The sequence below is a fragment of the Centropristis striata genome, chromosome 7 (genome assembly GCF_030273125.1).
Source record: "Centropristis striata isolate RG_2023a ecotype Rhode Island chromosome 7, C.striata_1.0, whole genome shotgun sequence".
Taxonomy (NCBI): Eukaryota; Metazoa; Chordata; class Actinopteri; order Perciformes; family Serranidae; genus Centropristis; species Centropristis striata.
The window spans coordinates 39411115-39428948 of record NC_081523.1 but is presented as its reverse complement, the minus strand read 5'-3'; the positions used below and the strand labels follow the sequence as shown (position 1 = coordinate 39428948).

The following is a 17834-nucleotide window of genomic DNA, read 5'->3' as shown; positions in this document are numbered from 1 at the left end:
CAGAGAATTTGGACTTATTGTCTTTCAAAAAAACTGCTCAAACCAATTATTCGATTATCAGAATAGTTGAAGATTAATTTAATAATTGATTATTGTTCAATTAATCGAATAATTGTTGCAGCTCTACTGTAAAGCTGCTTTATAAAAATGAACCCAGTAATGAATACAGTATAGGTATTTTTACACAAATATTACAGATAGATTATTAACATGTTTTATGTTTTGGCTATATGATCAACAGTCATTTTTCACAGACTGCTAAAAAATAATTTTTTTCCAGTTCTCAATCAACTTGTTTCCAATGCTCAACCTTTACAAGCATGTTCGAGAGCATGGATCTCAAACTCACGGCCCGCGGGCCAATTGCGGCCCTCGTGACGATATTTTGTGGCCCCCACCTTGATATGAAAGTTTATTGTGAGTTTTATGTGAATGGCACTTTACCGTGTTGTGTGTGGAAGGTCCCTTTAATTACTTTTTTTGCTAATTTTGTGTCTTTTTCTGGTAATTTTGTGTCTTTTTTTTATAGTATTTTTTTGTCTTTTTGGTCATTTTGTGTCTTTTTGTAATAATTTTGTGTCTTTTTTTAGTAAATTTGTATTTTTTTGGTCATTTTGTGTCCCTTTTTTTGTCTTTGTGTCTTTTTTGGGTCATTTTGTGTCTTTTTTTTGTTGTCATTTTGACAATTTGACTTTTTGTAATTTGAGTTTGAGACCCCTGTTCTAGAGGCTCTGTTGGTGCTACAATCATGCCCCATTCAGTGTTTTTAGGATAATGACACTAACTTATTGAGAAGCCCTGAAACAAGGTCAATTGCACTGGACTAAGTGAACCCCATTATAAGAAGAATAACATATAGTATGAACACTCAATATCAGAAATAATTTCAATGTTAAAATTCATGTTGTTTTTTTCAGTAAAACTGCAAAATTAGTTTTTTTACATTTAAAATACAACGAGCAGCCAACACAAACCTGTAGCTTTCTATGTGCAGCAGACTCATAGAAGAGTTGAGCAGCACACACTGCAAAAAAAGAAAAGTTGGGTGAACTCAAAATTTCAAGGCAACAAACTTCGATAAAATTTTAAGTTGGACAATTAAACTAAATATTTTAAGTTTTGTTTTTGAGTTTGCTCAACTCTGAATTCAGATTTTTGTCAAATTTATAACTAACTAACTAAAAAAGTACTAACTTATAATTTTACATTGTAATAACTTTTAATCCTTACTTCTGCTAACTTCTGCAATGTGCTGAATTGGCAACGATTGTAACGCCGCTATGAAATGTCAGCTAATGTTGCGACCACAATTTTGAGTTAGCATTGATACGCTAATGGCTACTCTTGTAGCTGTAACAAGCAGCGCCGCTAGCATCAGTTAGCCGCTAGCTTTCGCTAATGACCGAATTTCCCCGCTTTCCTGCGTTTCACAACAAAGAAATAAGAGTTATCAGAACTATTGTCCCTTGTTGTGAACCCCAACTTAAAGATATAAGTAACAACAACTCACCAACTTGTTTTTGAGCAGACAACTGGCTTCCTTTGTTGTGCTAACTTACATTATTGCCCTAAATGTCAATAATTTATATTTCCAAGTTTTACCAACTTAAATCACTGTTTTAGGCCAAAAAATACAAGTTGGCTTTTTTGCAGTGCAGCAGACATCACTGTTATATTTCATCTGTTAGTGAATGTAACTCCAGCCCATTGACCTTTAATGTGTTGCTCTGCAGGCCATAGCCATCGTCCTGGGCTTCCTGGTGTTTGTTGCCCTCATCATCCTGCTGGTATTTGCCGTCAAGACTCGCTCCAGCATCAGGCGCTGGGGCCGGGACCGCATTCTCTGGGAGGAAGTGAAAGTTATCAATAATGGTGTTCACAACAGCATCGGAGAGTGGGTGAGTGTGTGTTTGTGTGTGTGTGTCTGGCTGAACCCATTATCTTTATGCTATAATGAAAATAAGGCTTTGACTTAGTTGTATTTCTTTACATCAATCACTTGGACACAAAGCTCCAGGATAAAATCCAAGAGCATTGCAAACATATTTTCTTTGATTCTTTATAACATATACAATCTAAAGTCACTGTTTAATATTAATTTATAATCTATTTAAACATTTTAAGGTATTTTCTGACATTTTTAGAGACACTGTGAGCAAAATTCATTACCGTAACATATTTCTAAATGAAAGAAAACAACGGAAGTTTTTTTCTTCTTTTCTTTTCTTTGGCAAGCACTTAAATATGCTCAAGGGTAGCTGGTATCACCAAAACGTATTTTATTAAAATATACACATATTTTCATGCAAACGATTGTAACCATCTAACCATTTTTTCAATTATTATTCAGATTTTGTTCTTTATACATTGTTAAAAAACATTGTGTTTGATTATATTCTGTTAAATTATACATTTTTAAACAAATGAATATTTATTCATTTATTTATATTTATTTATTTATTATAGTTTATTAAATGTTTATTGTATATAAGTGTGGGGGAAACCATGGCATTTTTATCTGGACGCATTACAGTAGTGAAATTGTGAATCAAAAATATGTTTAAAAATATAGAAAATATTATTTTAACACAAAACAATGAATTGTGCCTCATTTTGGCTGTATTCATTCATATAAAAATGAAATATATTTAGTGGGTTAATTTGGGGGAAATGTTAGTAAATGAATGCATCCACAACAAATATGATACAGTCAGATAGAATGGAATAAGATGATTATAACAACCTTAAAGTAATATAGGGAGAAATAAAATGGGGAAAGTGGGGGCTGAGAGGTTGTCTTTACATTACAGTTGTTTTTCTCTTTATAGTGTGTTGAAAAATGGCTGTTTATTTGTTTATGTAAATGGGACTTAATGACTTCCATAGAGTCTTAGAGTACATGTCTACCATGTCCTGTAGTTGTGTTAAGGCCAGGCCTTTACTACGTGCAGCTATTGTCTTCCCTAGTTTAACCTACATTGTTGTGGCACATTCTTTACGTGTGACAGATGAGAAGAGATAAAGGTGTTTGTCAGGAAAGGACGGTTTCATTTGCAGTTTCTGGGTGTGGTCAGTCCAGCCGCTCCTCATTCAGCATGACTGGATGATGTGATCTAAAAATAAGAACTTATGCAACACGCATTAGAACAAATCTAACCCTACTGATCGGATGAACAAAATCGATTGATTGTCTTTATTTCGAACATGCAAGCAATAAGAAAAACAAGTTTAAATATTAATAGATGAATAAATAAAAAACAAAACAAAAAAGCAAAAATTTTTTGGGAAAAAATACACTTTCTGCAAGCTCGAAAGGGAGTAGGAAGAAGTAAAAAAACGTATCTAGTCCTACCCCTTAACAGGTCTCTATATCTATATACATACATATATGAATAATCAATATAGTCACATACAAATATTATAAATAATTATATATATATATATATATATATATATATATATATACAAATACTATAAACAATTTATATTACATTGTGAATGCCTATACATGTATATTGTAAATTACTATATAAATATTATAAACATAAATACAATTACTATGTATATTACAAAATTACAGTCTTCATATGTCCCTGTTACAGAGGCTTTTCTCTTTTTTTGTTATCTTTTTATCAGGAAATTTCACAACAATTGACAAGTACAAATGGATTTACAGCTGTTAGTATCAAAATTGTACAGAGCCAAAGGTTTTGTATCAATAGCTTCTTGTTCCAAGTGTTCATTGTCCATTCCCTTTTTAATAATATGAATATGTAAAGAAAAAACCAAACCAAAGACATACAATTTAACTATCTACATCCAGAGGGGTATGGAGGCAAAACATAATTATATAATATGAATAAATAAATATAAATGTCTGTAGCAGTTGGGCATCATTCAATTGTATTCATGTCACTGATATACATCGGAAGACCCAAAAAAAAAAAAAAATGTAAAAAAAGGAAATCAAATTAAAAGTTTCTTCAGCTTGTTACCTTTACAAAATCCGGTCTTAAAGGTCTGATGAACTGCGCCCATCTTTCCCAGTGTTTCATAAATATGTCTAACTTTAGGTTGAGAGAAAAAGTGATCTTTTCCTTGGTATAAATATCTATTGTCACATCTATCCAATTATTAATTGTAGGTCCAGTCTGCAACATCCATCTTTAAGTTATGGCCTTTTTTCCAGCTGCCAGTAAAGCACCCATTAAATATTTGTCAATAACATTCAGTTCTGGGGGGATATAACCTAAGTACATGATTTTTAAATCAAATGGTATATGTGTGTTAAAAACATCCTGTATTGCTTTATGTATATCTTTCCAGTAACTTTGTATGTTTGGACATTCCCAGAACACATGGTAATGACACAGAGGCTTTTCTAAAGTAAAGATGATGTCTTTATATTTGTTTTTAAACTGTCTTATGTTTTGGCTTTTATGTACTTCCACACTTAACTTATTCCACAATTTAACTCCGTAGATGCTGATACAAAAGCTCTTTTTGGTTGTGCGTGTATAATATATAAACAGATTTCACTGTTCTTCATTTTTTCGAGTAATGATTTCATCATCATAGGTTCCTGTCTGAGGACCAGTGGTGGAAAGTAACTAAGTACATTTACTCAAGTACTGTACTTAAGTATAATTTTGAGGTGCTTGTACTTTACTTGAGTATTTCCATTTTATGTAACTTTATACTTCTACTTCACTACATTTAGAGGCAAATATTGTACTTTTTACTCCACTACATTTAGCTGACAGCTTTAGTTACTTTTCAGGTCAAGATTTAACATAAACAAACATGATTAATTAAAAGTGTTTTTTTTTTATTTATTAAATCTTATAACAGTATATTAAGTAGTTAAAATGAGCCATGTCTTTAGAAAAATTAAAGCACTTACATAAATGCATCAATACAAATAGCCTAATGTAATAATATATTTGGAATAAATATTACAATCTGAGTGGGTCCATTCTGCATAACGAGTACTTTTACTTTTGACACTTTAAGTACATTTTGATGCTGATCCTTTTGTACTTTTACTTCAGTAAGTTTTGAATGCAGGACTTTTACTTGTAGTGGAGTAATTTCACAGTGTGGTATTAGTACTTTTACTTAAGTAAGAGATCTAAATACTTTTCCTACCACTGCTGAGGACGGTAGGGGAAATTTAATTAAAAAGAACTTTCTCCTACGTCCAGCATAGTTTTCATTCCAGCTCTGTGTGAACTTTCCCAGGACATAACATCTCTGCAGTTTAACTGGCTGAGAGACAGTACAAGTGTTGATTGTACTGGTAGTATCGATGGTATTCAAGCATGCAGGAAGGAGTCGGGGAACCGGTTGGTCCTGGTGGCTGCGTCACACAACCTGAATGTTTATCATACAGAGAGAAACAGGTTTCTGTTCCCTTAAACAGGTCAAGTATGGAAGGAAAACCTGACTGAAGCACATTTAGTCTAAAGGGATGGTCCATTATCATTACTAGTATTATTTATTTAATCTAATTCTGTAGCTTCCCAGTAGAGTGTTAATTATGTGTTCAAATCTAAACAGTCATGTAGATCAGTAGTTCTCAACCTTTTTGAGTCGCGACCCCCAATTTAACATGCATGTTGTCCGCGACCCCCGCTCACTGAACACAATCTCACACACACAGTTCAGATCACCCAAAAAAGAAACAAAATGACCAAAAAAGACACAAAATGACCAAAAAAAGTAAACAAATGACCAAAAAAAGACACAAAATGACCAGAAAAGACACAAAATAACCAAAAAAAGACACAAATTGACCAAAAAAAGACACAAAATGACCAAAAAAAGACACAAAATAACCCAACAAAGAAAAACAATTACCAAAAAATACACAAAATGACTAAAAAAAGACACAAAATGACCAGAAAAGACACAAAATGACTAAAAAGACACAAAATGACCAAAAAAAGACATTATGTGACCAAAAAGACGAAAACACATTAACACATGAACACTTTAACACAGTGGAGACAGAGCTGACTTCCAAAATGATTTGGCGACCCCCAGAAATCATCTTGCGACCCCAATTGGGGTCCCGACCCCAAGGTTGTAGAAGTATGAATGTTTTAGTGTCAAAATTCGAGATGGCCCAAGGACTTTTTTTTGCTGTCAATACTTTTTTGCCGTATTGGCTGATATATGGCCCATGCTAATCTTTTTTGTTGTGCTTTTGTTTTGTTATAGCAACTGGTGTATGTATTATATGTATTGAGGAATAGAATAGAAATAGAGTAATTCTTTCATTATTGTCTATTTATATGTATGACAAACTGTTTTCTGGGTAGTGGTCACTGTGACAATATGTATTTGTTTATATTCAATAATTCTCAAGAGATGCTATTTTTCTCAGCAGTTATACACTCACAGGCCACTACATTAGGTACACCTTGCTAGGACCAGGTTGGACCCAATTTTTCCTAGCCTGGCTAACACCAGACTATATCACATATGAGATATCGTCTGGAGACGATACGGGCGCTACGAATGTCTATCATAAGCGTCTGTACGTAGCTCTTAGCCAATCGTATCAGTTATACCAGATGACATTAGCCTGGGGATACACAACGACCGGGGTGTCGCTAAAGCTCATTAGCTTAGCCGCTAACGGGGTTAGTTGGTAGTGTAGTGGCAATTTTGTCCGAAAAAATAACAAAATTAAACTTAAAACAAACTTAATCAAAATGCCACTGATGCACCATGGGCGTGTGGTGTACGCAGGCAAAGAAGGTGATGTCCATGCAGGATTGTTAGATCCAAAGGTTTATTTTATCCATTGCGAGCAAGCAAACAAAAAGAACAAAGAAACATGGCTCCTGCTGCCTATCTTCGCACTGGTAAAAAACCATCGGCCCACCCAGGTGCATGCTGGTCCTCTGCCTACCTACCTACCTATAAAACATCAGGCGCCCATGGTGCCAACCCAAATTCCATAAAATACAAAAAATATGTAAACTAAATATGCTAAACAATAATGATGATTAAACTAAACAAATAACTAGAAAACCCAAAATATTATCAAAATTAACAAACGTCTAGAATAATCAAACAATACTCATTGTTAATAATAAACTAAACAGACAACTAAATACTAACAAGAACTAAATAGCTCCAACAGGTAGATTGGGCTTTTGCCAAATCCTGTTGGAAGAAAGGCTAAAACATCCTTTTTGGTGGTGATAAAGGAGTGTAAAGCCAAACGTTGTTCTTCTTTTAAGATAAACTTTGGCTCTAAACTATCTAGAACACTGTCTACAACTAGATCCAAAGAGAGCTTCGTGTATGCTGCAGCCATGTTGGATCCATAAGAAAACTACAAAACTACAAGCTACCGTCTGTCCAGTAGTACGCATCATCGTCTTGCCGTCCCTCCACGTTCTGTGATTGGATACCAAAAGCAGAGCGATATTTTGTGGCCCCCACCTTGATATGAAAGTTTAATGTGAGTTTTATATGAATGGTACTTTACCGTGTTGTGTGTGTGGAAGGTCCCTTTAATTACTTTTTTGGTAATTTTGTGTCTTTTTGGGTAATTTTGTGTCTTTTTTTGGTAAATATGTGTATTTTTTTGGGATAATTTTGTGTCTTTTTTTTGTCGTCTTGCCGTCCCTCCCCGTTCTGTGATTGGATCCCTAAAGCAGGGCTAAGAATGCAAGGCAGCATGGGTATACCCAGGCTACCTTTTCCCCTCAGAACTGCCTTAATTCTTTGTGGCATAGATTCAACAAGGTGCTAGAAACATTCCTCAGAGATTTTGTATGATAACAATGACGCAGTTGCTGCAGATCCATGATGCTAATATCCTGCTCCACCACATCCTAAAGGGGCTCTGTATTGAGATTGGTGACTGTGGAGGCCATTGAAGTACAGTGAACTCCAGTTGGAGATGATTTGAGCTTTGTGATTTGGTGCATTAGACTGCTGGAAGTAGCCATCAGAAGACGATCAGCAACCACAGCAGTCTGTGGCTTTAAACCATGCTCACTTGTTACCAAGGGGCCCAAAGTGTGCACAGAAAATTTCCCCACACATTACACCAGCTGTTCTCAACTTTGGGGTCGGGACCCCAGTTGGGGTCGCGAGATGATTTTTGGGGATCGCCAAATCATTTTGGAAGTCAGCTCTGTCTCCACTGTGTTAAAGTGTTCATGTGTTTTAGTCTTTTTGGTAATTTTGTGTCTTTTTTGGTAATTTTTTGTCTTTTTTTTGTCATTTTGTGTCTTTTTTTAGTCATTTTGTGTCTTTTTTTTTAGTCATTTTGTGTCTTTTTTTTTAGTCATTTTGTGTCTTTTTTTGGTCAATTTGTGTCTTTTTTTGGTAATTTTGTGTCTTCTTTGGTCATTTTGTGTCTTTTTTTATAATTTTGTGGTCAATTTGTGCCTTTTCTGGTCATCTTTTGTCTTTTTAGTCTTTTTTTTGTCATTTTGTGTCATTTTTGGTCATGTTGTGTCTTTTTTTTGGTCATTTTGTGTCTTTTTTTTTTAGTCATTCTGTGTCTTTTTTGGTCATTTTGTTTCTTTTTTGGGTGATCTGAACTGTGCGTGTGAGATTGTGTTCAGTGAGTGGGGGTCACGGACAACATGCATGTTAGATTGGGGGTCGCGACTCAAAAAGGTTGAGAACTACTGCATTACACCACCACCAGCCTGAAGTCCTTTCAGATTGTTTTATGCTAAATCCTGACCCAACCATCTGAATGTTGCAGCAAAAAACAAGGCACATCAGACCAGACAACATTTTTTACAAATCTTCTATTGTCCAATTTTGTTGAGTGGAGTGGTTATTTGAGTCATTGTTGCCTTTCTATCACCTCCAACCAGTCTGACCATTCTCCTGACCTCTGGCATCAACAAGCATCAAGGCTCACTGGATATTTTCTCTTATTCAGACTATTCTCTGTAATCCCTAGAGATGGTTGTGAGATCAGCAGTTTATTAAATACTCAGACCATGCCACGTTCAAAGTCACTTAAATCTCCTTTCTTCTCTATTCTGATTCCTGCAGCAGCTTGTCTTCACCAGGTCTTCATGTCTAAATGCATTGAGTTGCTGCCCCGTGATTGGCTGATTACATATTTGAGTTAACAGGCAGTTGAACAGGTGTACCTAATGAAGTGACCGTGGAGTGTAAATATACATGTGCAATATGCAAATACAATCAAGTTTGGCAGATTAGTTTGCTTTCCAGGCTAACTTTGACATGTTTGTTTTGTAAAACTCAAGTGAAATTGAACACAAAAAATAAATGTCTGACCTTTTCTCTTGCTTCAGGTGAACAATGTGTCTGGTGAACCGGAGGCGCTGGTGAATGACCCTAACCCCATAGTGAGGGGGTCCAGAGACTATCTGGACAGGCTGGACAACGAAAAGCCTCTTTACCTGCCAGGGTAAGATACGCAGATATCACACGGACTATCATGGTGTTTTAGACTTCCTTTAGTTTGACATGAGTCGAAGTTTAATGAAGGTCTTTGTTAGCTTTATTTACTGACACCAATCTAAGTTAAAACTTGACACTTGTCTAAGGCAGTAGTTCTCAACCTTTTTGAGTCGCAACCCCCAATTTAACATGCATGTTGTCCGAGACCCCCGCTCACTGAACACAATCTCACACACACAGTTCAGATCATACAAAAAAGAAACAAAATGACCAAAAAATACACAAATGGACCACAAAATGATCAAAAAAGACACAAAATGTCCAAAAAAGACACAAAATGACTAGAAAAGACACAAAATGACAAAAAAAGACACAAAAGGACAAAAAAAAGAAACAAAATTACCAAAAAGACCGAAAATGACAAAAAAAAAGACAGAAAATGACCAAAAAAGGGAAACAAAATGATCAAAAAAAGACACAAAATGACCAAAAAAAGACATTAAGTGACCAAAAAGACTAAAACACATTAACACATGAACACATTAACACAGTGGAGACAGAGCTGACTTCCAAAATGATTTGGCGACCCCCAGAAATCACCTCACGACCCCAATTGGGGTCCCGACCCCAAGGTTGAGAACAGCTGGTCTAAGGAAGGCTAACCTGAACTGATATGAACAGACAAAAAGAAAATTAGTCAGATTAAAACAAGTCAGGTTTTTTTATTTGAATATGAACACATAAAAAAAGAGATGATAGGATGGGTCCAGATATAAAGGATGTTCTGAATAAGGGTTGTAAAGGGGTGGACATTTTCCAGTAAGTTTCCAGAAACTTATATTTCTTTTCATTAAACAACAAAAACAAGAATGTTGGGTTAAATATTACTCCTCTCCCCCAGCCATTCAAAAGTTAAGTAAAATGACTTGTTTTTCAGTGTTCTTGCACAGTAGTTCTCAACCTTTTTGAGTCGCGACCCCCAATTTAACATGCATGTTGTCTGGGACCCCCGCTCACTGAACACAATCTCACAGTTCAGATCATACAAACTCAGTTGATACATTTTGTACAAATAATGAAGCACAAAATGACCCAAAAAAGAAACAAAATGACCATAAAAGACACAAATTGACCACAAAATGATCAAAAAAGACATAAAATGACCAAGAAAGACATAAAATGACCAAAAAAAGAAACAAAATTACCCAAAAAAGACACAAAATGACCAAAAAAGACAAAAATTGACCACAAAATGATCAAAAAGACATAAAATGACCAAAAAAAGAAACAAAATTACCCAAAAAAAGACACAAAATGACCAAAAAAGACACAAATTGACCACAAAATGATCAAAAAAGACATAAAATTACCAAGAAAGACAGAAAATGACCAAAAAAAGAAACAAAATGACCAAAAAAAGAAACAAAATGACACAAAAAAAGACACAAAATGACCAAAAAAGAGACAAATTGACCACAAAATGATCAAAAAAGACATAAAATGACCAAGAAAGACATAAAATGACCAAAAAAAGTGGAGACAGAGCTGACTTCCAAAATGATTTGGCGACCCCCAGAAATCATCTCGCGACCCCAATTGGGGTCTGGACCCCAAGGTTGAGAATAGCTGTTCTTTCAGACTGTAAAATATGTTAATAAACAATTTATTATGCTATGGATTCACTAGCTTGTCAAAACCGCTGGTTTTCTTGTCGGAAACCATCTGAACTATAACAATTGTTATCGACTGTGGTGTAGTTTGCTATAGCATCACGTTAGCATTTCACTTCTGCCGGCTGCATTAACGCTTCAAACACCATAAAAGTGGTGTGGTGTTTATAAAACCCTGCTGGGTTTAGAGAATAAGCCAAAGATACTTTTTTTCCAAGTTCTAGCTGTGATGCATATGTGTACTGTAAATCCTCCAGGTTTCAGGTTTCAAAGAAACAGCCCCGGTGCTCTTTCTCACACACACACACACATATATATATATATATATATATATATATATATATATATATATATATATATATATATATATATATATATATATATATATATATATATATATATATATATAGGCACATGTGTCACCTCTTGAGTTAAAAAGAAGTATCATTTGCAATTTAAAAAAATGCAATTTTAGGGCATTTATTGCCATTTCCAGGCTTTGAGGCTAAATTGCAAAGCTTTTGAATTTTCATACAACCCTGTTGCCATGTCAACGCAAAATTCACAGTTGAACAAGAAACTGTTTTAAAGGGGCTAAAGATTGCTTGAAAACTCATGGAACTTTGCACACACATCATAAGTGCAGCACATTTGTACTCCAGTGTGTCACAGTGTTTCATGTAAACATTTTTTACATAAATGGTCATGTTAACATGATAACATCACACAGTTGCTGCAGATTTTTCAGCTGCACATCCATGATGCTAATCACATACAATAAATGTATATGTATAAATGTATTACTTGGAGACATAAAAAAAGCCTCTATGGTCTAAAAACAACAAGAAGATGGTTTGGTTTGAAAATTGATGCTCAAAACAAGCTCCATTCTCTGATGAACTTCTCCTCTCAAGGGTTAGGGTACTACATCCACCCCACTTTTGATCAGCATTATCTCAAAAACAATCATAGTGCTAAGTTGTTATTGAATGGTGTTCAACGTGACACAATGATAAACAAGATGTTCTGTACACTGTTTGTTTGTCCAGCACAGGGCAGTGTTGCCTTGCAATGGATGCTCCAACCACTTCTTTAAGAATGCAGTCACACATAACCAATTGCCCACATATTGCCATAGGCTTACAGTCATCTGATGAATACAATTTCAGTGAGAAAATATTGCAAATTAAAGGAATATCAATAAAGTTAATGTAACACAACATATATTTGGCTATTTTGCAAAGATATCTGCTCTAACTTCAGCTGTTAGTGTCAAATTCCTCAGTATTTTAGACAACATGGCCTCTACCACATGACCTGTGCTGCTACAAACATGTATAAATGAATCATTGTATTTTCAGAGACTCAGAGATCAGCAGCTCTGTGGGGGTCCTGAAGCCCAGGATGAGGGACTATGACACTGGGATGGATTCTGGAGATGAGCTGGAGGACGAGGACTTCTCTGTGTGAGTGGATGTTCACTTCTTCATCATGAACCCATCTTATGTTTTCACTATCCAGACAGGGTGATAACAGCTGGGTGGCACCTGATAAATTGCCCAAATTTAATTCTGTTCTTGTCAACAGTTTGTTTCCCCCCATCGTGGACGAGCAAGAGCGTCTGATCTACAAACGGGAGTTTGACCAGGAGCACCAGGAGTACAAGAGCCTGCAGGCGGAGCTGGACAGCATCAACCAGGACCTGGCAGACCTGGACCGGCAGCTGCACCAGTACCCCGAGGGCAGTCCTCAGTTCCTGGTGAGTGGCAGTACCAGCTGCAGATTGGGCTCTTTGAACCTTTCTTCAAAGGACTTTTTTATTATCTGTGGTTATGACAAATGGAACTAGAGCTGCAGGTGGGATATTAACCTTGTCTGTACCCTTTTCGCAAGTTGCACGGGGCGACCCGTGGTCCCAATACAAGACCAACCTGCAGGCCTATGGCTCGGTCTCCTTAGCCGTCTACTGTACCAGAAAGATCTTGTATTCATTTGATATTTGTTACCAACTAGTGTTAGATTCAATCAATCAATCAGACTTTATTTGTATAGCACTTTTCATACAAGCGAGATGCAACACAAAGCGCTTTACATAAAAAAGAAATGAGAAAATAATGATAATAAAAAGATAACAAAACATAGAGACAAACACCCTCCGCCCATCCCACCTTCATCCCTCCATCCTATTAAAAGAGGAAGCTCCATCTCAACATGGAGCAGTGAGGAAACACTGGAGGCAGCTTAGAAATTAATTAGATAAAGGATAAAGAAAGATAAAATAAAATAAAACAAAACAAGATAAAAAGATATATATAATAATAAAAAATAATAAAAATAAAAAATGAAAATAAAAAAGTAAAAGTCAATGATGACAATGGAAAGTATATATATATATATATATATATATATATATATATATATATATATATATAAAATAAAAAGCTAGATAAAACAATAAATAAATAAGATAACTAGAGCATGATAAATTATTTATATAGAGATGGACTAATAAATAGTAGCAAATTAATAAAAGAGAAGATGTAATAACACTAAGATGCATGAGCAGAAAAATCTCTAAAAATGGTTCAAGTAGAAGCCAAGTTAAAAAGATAAGTCTTAAGTTTGCTCTTAAAAATCTGAAGCGTCTCTGATGGCCTCAGGTCTTCAGGAGGCTGGTCCACAGACGTGGATCACAGAGAGAAAACGACGCCTCACCGTGGGTTTTAGTTCTAACTTTTGGTTTTATTAAAAGGCTCCAGAGGACCTGAGGGTCCTCCAGGGTTCATAGGATGAAAGTAAATCAGATAATCAGGCTGGACGAAGACCATTAGGAGATTTATAAACCAGTAAAAGAACCTTAAAATCAATTCTGAAACGCACAGGAAACCAATGCAGAGACTTTAAAATGGGTGTAATAGAGAGAAAAGATTCAGACTAGGACAGTTTCTGAATCGGTTTATATGACTGATTTGCTGACGTGTGTGCAACTCATTGCCATTTCTTCTTATTGGGTTCTGGTTTTCCTAATGTTACTTATAATATTATAGCAGTAAAGTTAAAGTATGCCACATTAAGTCACTCTTGATTTGGTGGGGCACATTTTTGGATCAAATGGTTCAAGGGCCAGGGAAACTTGTGCTGTGTTCCAAATTGCATAGTTTTTCATTTTTACTTTAAGTATTTACTGCAACAGCCCTTACAAAGTAGTTAGTATTACATACGTTATGCATCAAATTAGGCCATGCTACTTTATTGTGCCTTTTTGTAAGACATTGTTGGTTTAGCCTGATTCAGATGTGTGTGTGAATGTGAAGGTGAACAATTTACATCATTGAACACTATCATTTTTATCCCAGGATACCATGGATGAATACAACAAACTAAAGAATCTCAAGAAGGTAAGGCATATGCAATATTTTCCAGCAGTGTTACTGTTGTTTATAGTGAACTCTACTGCCCTACAAAGTCTAACTGCAGTAGCTACATTTTTGGTCAAAATTTAATTATAACCAAAAATGAACTCCTTGATGTAACTACAAAATCCAACTCAAAACCAAAGCAGAGCGCAGTAATAAACGGTCTGCTTTGACTGTGATACCGTGTAGCCTTGTATTTCTTCATTGTGTTAAATAGTAAGAAATAGTAGAAATTATTATTAGGGAAATTATAATTAAATGTATTTAATAGGGACATTATTATCTTTATAGTGATTAAGTAAAAAAAACCTGATAAAATTAATAAACTTAGATAGATAGACAGACAGACAGACAGACAGACTTTATTTATCCCAAGCTGGGAAATTACAGTGTAGCAGCAGCATTACACACAGAGACAATGACAACACAATTAAATAAAAAGAACAACCTAGGCATACTTCAAGCAATAAAATATAAAAATACAATAAAAATACAATAAAAAATAAAGTGTCTAAAGGAGTATGTATTAAGGAGTAGAATAGAATTCCAGTGCAGAATAAATATGAATATACAGTATAAAAATGTTGGTGCTATGAAACAAATAAGGTGCAATGAACATAATACAAAAATACAGCAATACTTTATAATAACTCTAAACTACACAAATATTTGAATAGAGTTGTTAAACACTTTTAAATACATTTATAAGAAAGTCAATTTGAAAATGTTTATTCACTGAAAACAAAATATAAAATCTGAAAGAAACATTGTAGTTACTGCACTCTGTTTGTGCATCACTATTAGATCCTTTTACAGCAAAACCAGAGTGCAGTAGCTACATTTTTGGGGTCAAAGGTCAAATAAAACATCATGATTTTTGCGCATAACTTTTAGCTGGCCAGTTAAAAGACATTAAACTTTAAAGCAGTTTTTCTCAGTGTTACCTTTGTGTAGTTACTGCAGTTAGACTCTGTAGGACAGTGTAGATCTCCTAAAAGGGCTTTGATGAATAAAATCTACTTGTCTTGATATATTTTTATCCTTTGCAGTCGTCATCCTACCAGATTAAGAAGAAGCGGTGTAAATATCTCCGGTCCAAACTGTCACACATCAAGAGGAAAATCTCAGAATATGATCGCCGGCGTTGAACCTTGATCTCTGACCTCTGACCTTTATACTCTTGCAGGGAAAGAGACAAATGTGCAATTTCCCACTTTGCTGTGTTTGAGTTAATCACAAACATCTGTAGGAAAACAATCACGGAAGCCTTCTCTTTATCTATTTGTATCAATCCAATCAACATATTTGAAGAAGTGAAGTATTTTTCATAGTTTCATCGAAGCTTCATGAAGAACTATTTAGGTGTATAAAATGTATTTAATTTTTTTTAATAAGAAAGTGAAAGATAAGATGTGATATGGGATGTTTTTATTTCAGTACGTTACTTTTAAGCAGTAATTGTGCTTCGTTTGTAGCTTCTTTTTTTAACACAGTTGACAGTTTCATGTGCAGTGACAGCACAGCTAATGTGAGATGTGAATCTGCTTGTAAATAATGTTTATTTTTGTGTACTTTAGTTCTGTAAATGGTATAAACCTTTAGATTGTGAGTGTTTGTTTTTATCATAGACCTTTTTTTCATGGTGGCTTTTAAAAGCAAAAACCAGAATGTAACTCCGACTCTGTAATAATAATAATAATAATACTGGATCAGCTCCCAAGCTGCACCATTAACATTAAATTAAATACATTGTAATGAATTTAATTTCTCATTAACTCGTTATTAAAACGGCAAATGATCAAACCTCCCACGTTGTCAATGTCATTTTTATTCTGCAAGTTTTTTATGGATAAAAATGATTAACCCTTTGATGCACATCATGGGTCTAAAGTGACTTGTCTAAGTTTTTATATTCTGTATCTTTGCAATAAATTAATTTCATCATTCAGTATTGCAGATTTTCCTCAATTAACTTGTTTTTGGTCATCATACATCCTAATTTTTTTTTTTCATTTCTTACTTTTTGAATAAAAACCCTTTTTTTATCACTACTCTTCTAATGCACAAGGTGATTTCTGACCCATGTTGTGCATTAGAAGGTGTTTATATGTTGTCACCAATTTAAAACCTGACAAAGAAGACACAAATATTAACGATCCTATTTAGTTAAATTGGTGGGGTTTTTTTTTCCATTTGGTGGCTCTTATAAGTCTCAAATGTTAAAATGAGTGATTTTCCAATGTAATCTGGTGGTTCTAACAACTCTTTTAAAGTTAAACCTTTAAAATAAGACAAACATAGTTACACATATACTCAAATTGTGTAGTGTAGCGTGAGCCCTACTTTAAATTTACCTCTAAAGTTCTGGCTGTAAACTCCATGAGGCCAGTTTCAGTTTGATGATGATATACCAAGTAAAACTGGAGACAAGCTCAAATAGATTTAGTATCAAATGATAGAACTGGATGGAACCCTCTTATATGTTAGATTTGACACCTTTGTTCACATTTGCAACATTTCAAATTCTTTATTGAGCATGATAGTGTTTTGAAAGTAGAAACTAAGGTTCAAAATCACATTTTATGTTGGATTAAAGGACTAAAAAAGACACAAAATGACCAAAAAAAAATGACAGAAAAAAAGACACAAAATGACTAAAAAAAAGACACAAAATGACTAAAAAAAAGACAAAATTACAAAAAAAAGGACACAAAATGACTAAAAACGACATAAAATGACCAAAAAAGTCACAAAATGAGAAAACTGATGATGATATACCAAGTAAAACTGGAGACAAGCTCAAATATAGTTTGTTTAAAATTATAGAACTGGATGGAACCCTCTTATATGTTAGATTTGACACCTTTGTTCACATTTGCATTTGCAACATTTAAAATTCTCTATTGAGCATGATAGTGTTTTGAAAGTAGAAAAAAAAGATTCAAAATCACATTTTATGTTGGACTAAAGGACTAAAAAATACACAAAATGAACAAAAAAATACACAAAAAGACACCAAATGACTAAAAAAAGACAACAGAAGACAAAAATTGACCAAAAAAAAAACACAAAATGACTAGTACACAAAATGACCAAAATGATTAAGCTAAATACACAAGACACAAATAAAATACAGCGACACTACAAGAAAAATAGATGACAGGATCACAAGATCACATTTATGTTGTTTTTCTTTGTTTCTTTTGGTTCTAAATGTTGATCCAGTAAGTCAGAATTAAAAAAACAATTATTATCAAGTCCTATAGGTGAAAAAAATCTATACCAACATGGCATTTAAACATTTTTTTAAGTGGTGTATACAGGCAGGATGAAA

At 34.4% G+C, this 17834-nt stretch overlaps 1 protein-coding gene across 1 annotated transcript in view; it reads left to right on the top strand.

Annotated features, from left to right (window-relative positions):
• The window catches only part of marveld2b (MARVEL domain containing 2b), a 37948-nt gene extending 21641 nt beyond the window's left edge, over nt 1–16307 (top strand). The window contains exons 9-14 of the mRNA XM_059337463.1: nt 1734–1898; nt 9306–9421; nt 12446–12550; nt 12672–12843; nt 14441–14482; nt 15550–16307. Of these exons, the coding sequence (XP_059193446.1) occupies nt 1734–1898; nt 9306–9421; nt 12446–12550; nt 12672–12843; nt 14441–14482; nt 15550–15648 (699 nt within the window). The 3' untranslated portion in view covers nt 15649–16307. The remainder of the gene's footprint in view (nt 1–1733; nt 1899–9305; nt 9422–12445; nt 12551–12671; nt 12844–14440; nt 14483–15549) is intronic.
• The last annotated feature ends 1527 nt before the right edge of the window (nt 16308–17834 follow it).